Raw genomic sequence first — 8,247 nt, forward strand, 5'->3', positions numbered from 1 at the left:
TCCCATAAAATGAGGATTCTCGCGAAATTCCTTCAAAGCATTAATTTATATATCAGAAACAACTCAAGCCGATCAAAAGAACAGAATAACCATAGAAAAACACTGCACGAGAGGTGTTTAAGTAAATGATATCAATTGTATTCACTCTCATAGGATACATGATACAATAGATGATTTACAACTGAAGATGAGACTTTCTATTTATAGTTGAGCTCTCCCAAATTCAACAGTCTAGCTAACTTTATCAACGGACGAAATGAAGCCTATCTTTACAATTAAAGTATTTACCAAATTTATATAATCAAATTAAATCTAATTTTAGATATTATTCTCTGCAATAATAAAATGTTAATAATAAAATAAAATACTTTATTGTTTAATTTTTTTAAGAATTTATTATCCAAAATTTAAGTCATACGGGCCGGACCTCTCGGATCTAGTAATTGGGTCGAAGACAAATCTATTGTGTAGTACTCGCCCACCCGTGTTGTGGTGTGGAGACGTTTATTGTACAAAGTACCGAAGCTCCGCTCTTTTTCTTTGTCTTTTTCTTTTGGTGATCTTTTGCTTTTCTATGATCGTCTTCTCAGCCTTTTCCTTTGTCCCCCCATTTCCATTTCCATTTCCATTTCCATTTCCATCTCATCCTTCATCCTTCTCTCTTTCTCTTACTCTCTGAGTCTGGACTGACCTTCTTTTCGTTAAACCCGGTAAGCTTTCGTTCTTCTCTTCTCTTTCTCATTTTCCTGCTGAATTTCATGCACACTGGAACTGGAGACCCCAAGTCGATTTGACTGCCCCTTTCTCCATTTTTTATCTCCGGATCCACTTCAAACAAGGCCATATGATGTTGCCTTTTTCCTTGAGTTTAAGCTCCAGTCGGTACCGAGTTCGTCATAGCTCTAATTTTTCGCGCCTGGAGTGAGTTTGAACTCACTATGATCCGTGTGTTGGAAGCCGACTCATTGTTTGCTTTGACAATTTTAAAACCTGTTCTGGTTTTTCTACTTTGATTTCAAATACTCGTCGCCTCGGTTGCAACGAACTGGAATCTACCTTATTCTTAGTTTGGAATTCAAACAGAGTTGCTTCGAGTCTGATCTGAGTCAAAGTACGTCAAAGCTCGAATTCGTTCGACTTTACTCTCTCCTTTTAAAAACACACACATATTTTTATCAGTGTTTTTAAAATATCGAACACTAATTCGGATTTGGCCAAAAAAAAAAACGGATATTTTGATAAATCAAAAGAGAAATTAGCTAATCATTATTGCTAATTAGTATGATAATTATTATATGCAGATTAAGATTTGGATTCCAACTGAAGAAGGAAAATGAATACGCAACTTTTGGAGATTGAACCAAAGGAACTTGACATCGTCTGTGAGTACATAATTGCTTGACTGCCACTTCGTTTTTATTTAATAATAGTTAGATTAAGACACTTTCAATTGTTATTTTTTTAAATTATTAGAAGAATAATCAATCTTTTATTTTTTAAAATCATTTTGTAGTTCTTTACTTCTGTTTCTTTACCTCTATTTATTATTTTGTAGAAAAAAGGTACAATATACTCAACAGAGTAAAGAAAAAGGGGTGCTCTTAGCAATTATATTTGAATTTCTTTCCGCACTTATTGTGAAAGTCCGCTAATAATAAATGGTATTTAGTTTAGCTTTGATGTTTATTTATTTGTTTATTCTTATTAAAAGTTAATTTTTTATAGTTATTCTGAAGAAGCCATGCTCCTGCTCCGTTAGACTCACAAATAAGACTGACCAGCATGTTGCTTTCAAGGTTTGAACCTTGAACCAGCGCTTTTTGCATTCCTTTTTCTTTTTAATAAAATTTACTGGATTCCAATGTAATTGGAGCAATGCTATTTTTCAGGTTAAAACTACATCTCCTAAGAAATACTGCGTGCGGCCTAATGTTGGCATTATTATGCCCAAAGCAAGATGTGATTTTACAGGTAAAGACTTTTGTACCGTATTGTATATTTTTTCTTTTTGTTCTGTAATGAACAATTTCAAAATTTAAGTGTAGGAGAGTAATCGAGTCAAGTTTAGCTCAAGCGGTAAGAAGCTCCAGTTCCACTTAAAATCGAGGCTTGAAGTGAGGCTCAAGCTCGATCAAGTTTACTTTTAATGCTTGAGCTCAAATATTGAGATAGAAGCAAACTGCTCAAGCTCGCTCAATTAGGATTGATTGTGCTCGTTTACATAGTAAAGTAAGAGTTTGATTCTTGTACACAACTTCAAATTTGATTATTGGTGCCTGAGTTAGGCTCTTGAGCTACTTGTGTCAAGCATTGGAATATTTGAATCTAGCTTGCTTGATAGCTCAAGCTTGACTTGATAGTGATTTTGAGGCGAATTTGAGCCTAACCCGTATAACTTGTAAACATAGATGTCTCACCTACATCCCTACTTAAGTTTCCTTTAATCTTATAATGGCTCATAACTAAGGTGTTAGTAGATATAAGGTCACCTGGCTGAGGGACCGAACAGGTTTTAATGATTTTGCCATCTAGGGAAGTGAATGGAATGGGATAAGCCGATAATACTAAAATTTGCAGTCTTTTAGGTGCTTTAAATGCTCTGCATGTGTTGTAGTTGTCTAGTAGCTGGTTTCTCTTTCTATCTGATAATTCATGATTAATTTCCTCAGAATGCAAATATAATGAGCAAACAAAATCAAATACTTGACAATCTTGATCTTCAGAACAATCTGCCATTGTTCTGCCTCAGTAACTGGGCAAGTGAATCAAAGTTAGTGATGGAACTTATAAATAAAAGATAGTACTGAAATGTCTCGTATAATGTTCTTTACCCTTTCCTTTTCTTCCCCGTGCCATACTATATATTCTTATCCTTTTTTGGGGTACTTTTTATTTAGTTATCATGCAAGCTCAGCGCGAAGCCCCTCCTGATTTGATATGCAGAGATAAGTTCTTAATTCAAAGCACAGTTGTCCCCGTTGGAACAAATGATGAGGACATTACATCTGCCACAGTAAGTGATTTGTCTGCTCTGCTAGTGCTCTATTTGAGAACAGTAAGTGACTTTTGCCCATTCTTTTGCTCGATAGTTTGTCAAGGACAGTGGAAGATATATTGAAGAGCACAAGCTTAAGGTTGCTTTTATCAGCCCGCCTCATTCGCCAGTATGGTCAACAATTAATGGGACCGTGAATCAGGGAACAGATTATGATGCTTCAATACCAAAAGAGCCAGAATTCATTAGAATTGGGATTCATGCACCATTGCAGACGGTTAGATATGCGTTGTCTACTTTTGTTGCCTTTTTAAGTTGCTTCAGTTCTAACATACATTACACGTGTGTATACACACATATGAACTTGTATGTGTGGTTGCATTATCTTTTACAGGAAAATATATATTCTTTTTAATCTGAATGTGAACTTGAATGGAATTTTTGTTTGTATATAGTTAAACTTGAATTCCTTGATGAAGCTTATACCTAGCACCTTTATCATTGTTTATTTTCAGGGACAGGTTGCCAAGGTTGAGGAACCAAAGATGATAAATTTGGAAGATTTAAAGCCAACAAAGGATGTAGGGTTGAAGCCAAGAAAAGATATTAATGATGACTTAAAATTAACAAAATACGCCGAGCTGAAGCCAAATAATAATTTTTTCAATAGCAAGGAGTTAAAGCCAGTGAAAGATGTGGAAGTAAAGCCAAAGGAGAATGTTCTTGATACTGAGGAATTTAAGTCTGTGAAGGAAAAGGAGTTCAATGAATTGAAGGATGGTGAGGTGAAAACATTGAAGTCCGTGGAGGAGCTAAAGTTTGCCAAAGATGTGGAGGAAATGAAATCAAAACTGACCGACCTTGAATCTAAGCTAGGCGAGGTAAGAGTATTTATAAGATAAAGAATGATGCTCCATGCTTGATACTTGATATTGACAGTTTAAAACAGAAGTTTGAGTTATATTTTGCCATCATTAGTTTCCATATATTATCTTGTCTTATGTTGCTTTAGACTCTTCATTTTGCTTTAAGTACCTGTGTTAGATGTGTTCTATGCATATTTAAAAATTGATATGGAGATATAACCCTCCAAAATACATGACAAAATTGAAAACACTGTGTCGGATATATACCCTTGTACAAGTAACATAGCTCCTGCCATTCTATTAAGTTTTAGTAAACACCAATGGTCATTTCCTTTCCAGGCTGAAGCTACTATATCAAAACTGACCGAGGAGAGGAGGTTAAGCACTCAAGAGCGAAAGACCTTAGAAGAAGAGCTGGTAAGTTTTCTATATGTGCGTTGTTGTTCTAATTCTTGTTATATGTTCCCAATCACTGTTTAATAATGGACAGTAAATTCTCATTTAAACTTGGTTGGTGTGGCATTTAGATTTTGGACTGTTATGATGAATGGTCATCATGTGTAGTTGTGGACCCTGGAGTGTCTTCTCTTTCTTAGAATAGACCAGTGTCTATTTCATAACACGTGACAATCTTTCTGTCTTTTACGTCCGCAATAAATCCTCTTTTAGACCACTGATCTATGGGCCTACTGCAGCACCTTTATAGTCCATCACTTGATGTCTATATCGAGTGGAATAATAATCCGTACTTTATTTTTCCCTAACATATCTGCGTTTGATATCCATGTTTTGGCATACTTTTCGGACATATATTCACCTTTTGAGTCCGGATAACACTCTTAGCATTCAGTAAGGTGGAAACTCAGAAAGAATTCTTAATCGGCAAACTATAAACCAATTTTCTGTGGAGTTCCATTAGATTACAGCAAACCAATGTATGTTTTAATTTATTATGCGAAAACCCTTTAAATTTATTGACAAGAAGCTTGATATTACTAATATATGATGCAGGCGTTATTGAGGAAAAAGGCAAATATAAAAGGAGCTAAAGTGGGATACCCTCTGTTATTTGTTTGGATGGTAGCACTCATCTGTGTCTACATCGGATACTTGTTGGCACCATTGACAAAGAGCAAGGCATCCATGTCAGATCTTTACCAGCAAATGCAATAATCAAATACGAGATTAGCCCATTGATTCGGTAACTGTTTTACTTTTCTTATTTTGTTTATACTTTTTATTATTATTGTCTTAGTATTGTAATTCTTGTGGAACTTTTATCGAGCAAATGCTAAGTTCTTGTTGAGGATCAAATTAGATGTTGAATTCATGGATGCAAGTTTTTCCATCAAAATCAACTTCTCATTATATTGACGAATTTAAGTGTTGAAAGTCTAGTTTTACACTGATTTAGGTAAATAGATGCCAAATTTAGAGGAAATTAATTTTTTTAATTAATTTTTCTCAATCGCAAACAAAGAGAGTAGATTATGTTTTTCAGAATGAGTTCTCACAGATGAATATTTGATCAATTCATCCTTTTGTCTTTCAAATTTTTTGAATCAAGACTTTATGGATACAATACATAAACAAAATATATATATATATATATATATATGTATATTAAAAAAATAATAAATTTACAACATCAGCAAAAAACAAAAACCACCAAAATACAACAAATTATACAGCAGAAACTTCAGGTTAGGCCTCAAAAAGAATATTTAAAAATAAAATCATCCGAGTTGTGAAAGAACATGTTTAATCAATTATCATCTGTTTGAGCTGCACTTGAACTTCCAGGCATGGCTTCCAATGAAGCACTTGAAGAAGCAGCATTTTGAGATGAACCTGATAATGTTAATAAACCCTCAGAAGGCCATGGAATTGGTATCCAATACCTTCGTCTGTTCCCCACCCTCCCACTACTTTGGCCGGTGCCATTCTCGTCCATCTTTTCTTCGTCAGAAGGCAGCCGGAAGCGGCAAATGGGGCAAGAGCTATGAAGGTCCAACCATGGAGTAATGCATCCACCATGGAATTTATGTTTACATGGCATCTCTTTTGCTTGACTTCCAATCTCAATTTCTTCCAAGCACACACAACATTGTAGATTGTCATCTATGGTCACATTTGGCATTGCTTTCACTGCTTCTTTCTTTGCTGGTGGGTTCCCATGGCGGTTCGGATCATTGTCTGCTAAATACTGTAACAAAAGATCCCAACCAGGTCCCATTAAGTAATCACTAAATGAAATGGTTGCCCTTGGATTTGAGCTTTGTCCATGGTTGAAACCAAATGAGCCTTGAACAATCAATGCCTCGTCATTAAAAGGATCGAATAAGATCATTCGACCGCCTCGATCGGAACCTTCGTTCTCTGCATTCTCCGATTCGGTTCGAATATCTTGAAGTATCCGAATACCCGGACCCAAAGTCCTCCTCCTCCTCCTAGTAACCAAGGATTCAAACTCTCTACCAAGTTCGTCATCCATGGCATCATTGCCATCATTGATTTGGGCCCTGCCTGTGATTCGCAACTGTGAAGAACCTAAACCACCAATCAAGCCAAGCAAGATTGGACCCCAAAGTAAAAGATTGTTGGTTGAGCCTGCTGAATCGTTTCCGCCATTGTTGTTGTTGGAGTAAGGTGTTACGCTGGTGATTTCTTCAACAAATCCAGATTCACAAAATGGGCATTTGATCTCAGGTTCCATTGTTGGATTCACCATCTGAGAACAAATGTAACACCAATATCTACCTACTAGCATCCTATCCCCCATCTTTCTCTTTCAATCTACACCCAAAATTCACAACCAAATAAATAAGAATTAAAACCAAACATGGGAAGAAAAAAATATGACACAGAACTGAGAAACAATAGAATTAAAAGGAAATATGATACTAGGAACAAGATTAAACTTGAATTGTTCAATGTTAAGAACATCAAGAAGAAAATAATACAATTTTAAAGAACAACAAGACAAAGATGTATTTTTTAAGAAACTGAGATATAAATTATAAGAACATGATTAAACCAAGCCAGGACTTTTTTTTGGTACCTTTCAGACAGAGGAAAAGGAAATGATATGAATTATTATGATACGAAAGAAATCATGAAGTGAGTTTTAGAGGTAAAAGAATGGGAAAAAAAAAATCTTTTGGAAGGTAAATTATTGGGTTCAATAGTTATTTTACCAATCATTTTTTGGGGGTTCAAAAGTTAAATGTCAAAAAACAGTTAACTATTTAAATATAGAGTTTTTCTTACAAGGAAAATGTATAGGTCATATCGGTTGGTGGGATTTCAGTTTTTTGAAAGAAGATAATTTAGAACCTCTAATCTAACATTTTTGGGATGTTCAAATTTCATTTTTCTTACCGCTACAATTAACTCTTCCAAATTTCAAACTCTTCTTTCAACTTCAATTTTTTTTTTTTTTTGTAATATTAAAGTTTGATAATCGATTTTATAATCATAACCCAAAATTTCAAACTGATTTAGTTTAATATGGGTTTTCTCGGTCAAAATGATGTTTGCTAAGTATGCTTTTAGTATATTTTTGATATGTTTGAATGTGTTTTGAATAGGTAGAAATGCTTGGATTTGATACCTAAGAAATGGTGTTTGAAATGACTTGTTTTTTAAGTCATTTTGGTTGCACACGACTTGGGACACGATCTACCACACGGTCGTGTGCCTTATTGATTTGTAAGTGTAAGTGTTTCCACACGGCCTGGAGACACGATCGTGTACCCCTATCTTTGAACTGTACACGGTTTCACCACACGGCCGCGTTCCTAAGCACATGACTTGGCCACATGGCCTGTGACCCATGTTTTCAAATTTTTTCACGTTCTTCTGTTTTGTTTCAGAATAGTCATTGTTTGTTTCCAAACTATTTTTAAGGTTCCGTGGACCCGACTTAAGTTCTATTTTCACATATATGCTTTGAATATTGATTTATGATGATTAAATTGAGCTCTGAATTTTTTTTATTTATAATTGAACTGAAATTTTAAAAATGTTGCAAATTAATCCTAGTTAAATTCTAGATGGTATTGAAGCATACATAAGCCCGTATATGATATGAGAAATGGCGTATTTGTTAATCATAACTTGAATTGACTATGTTTGGATGATTTTTGTTAAATTTGAGCAATAATTATTGTTAGAGTGGTGACCCAAATTCTTATTAAAATAAAATATAAGTGGTGAGATAGGGGGATCTATAAGGGCGAAGGTCGAAGGCCAAAATGAAAGAATTTACTTCCTCTGTTTTATATTGATTTGAATAATGTGTTTCAACCGTACTCCATTACTTGTATTAGATGTTGATTAGAATAATGTTTTCTAACTCTATAAATAGATGCAGTCTATACTCCT

The 8,247-nt window shown here is 34.7% G+C and overlaps 2 protein-coding genes across 3 annotated transcripts; one reads left to right on the forward strand and one right to left on the reverse strand.

Annotated features, from left to right (window-relative positions):
- The first annotated feature begins 485 nt into the window (after positions 1-485).
- Positions 486-5,215, forward strand: LOC108461595 (vesicle-associated protein 2-2-like). 2 transcript variants are annotated; one of them, XM_017761481.2, is made up of 9 exons: positions 486-1,111; positions 1,302-1,382; positions 1,726-1,796; positions 1,890-1,971; positions 2,898-3,013; positions 3,090-3,272; positions 3,511-3,876; positions 4,201-4,278; positions 4,873-5,215. In XM_017761481.2, the coding sequence occupies exons 2-9, from the start codon at positions 1,334-1,336 to the stop codon at positions 5,032-5,034; spliced, it is 1,107 nt and encodes a 368-aa protein (XP_017616970.1). In that variant the 5' UTR covers positions 486-1,111; positions 1,302-1,333; the 3' UTR covers positions 5,035-5,215. The 2 variants fall into 2 exon arrangements, with proteins under 2 accessions (XP_017616970.1, XP_017616969.1); XM_017761480.2 differs by having other exon boundaries at positions 487-710.
- A 249-nt stretch (positions 5,216-5,464) lies between these two features.
- On the reverse strand, positions 5,465-7,086 carry LOC108463485 (E3 ubiquitin-protein ligase SIRP1-like). Its single transcript, XM_017763416.2, has 2 exons — positions 6,923-7,086; positions 5,465-6,657 (listed from the first exon to the last, which is right to left on the reverse strand). Exon 2 carries the CDS (start codon positions 6,641-6,643, stop codon positions 5,627-5,629), a length of 1,017 nt encoding a protein of 338 aa, XP_017618905.1. The 5' UTR covers positions 6,644-6,657; positions 6,923-7,086; the 3' UTR covers positions 5,465-5,626.
- Positions 7,087-8,247: the final 1,161 nt, after the last annotated feature.

This window comes from Gossypium arboreum, chromosome 13 (assembly GCF_025698485.1).
Source record: "Gossypium arboreum isolate Shixiya-1 chromosome 13, ASM2569848v2, whole genome shotgun sequence".
Lineage (NCBI taxonomy): Eukaryota > Viridiplantae > Streptophyta > Magnoliopsida > Malvales > Malvaceae > Gossypium > Gossypium arboreum.

Coding starts and splice junctions, on each gene's coding strand:
- LOC108461595 (XM_017761481.2), top strand. CDS start 1,334: ATGAATACGCAACTTTTGGAGATTGAACCAAAGGAACTTGACATCGTC. Junction 1,383..1,725: donor AAAGGAACTTGACATCGTCT/GTGAGTACATAA, acceptor AATTTTTTATAG/TTATTCTGAAGAAGCCATGC. Junction 3,014..3,089: donor AGGACATTACATCTGCCACA/GTAAGTGATTTG, acceptor TTTGCTCGATAG/TTTGTCAAGGACAGTGGAAG.
- LOC108463485 (XM_017763416.2), bottom strand. CDS start 6,643: ATGGGGGATAGGATGCTAGTAGGTAGATATTGGTGTTACATTTGTTCT.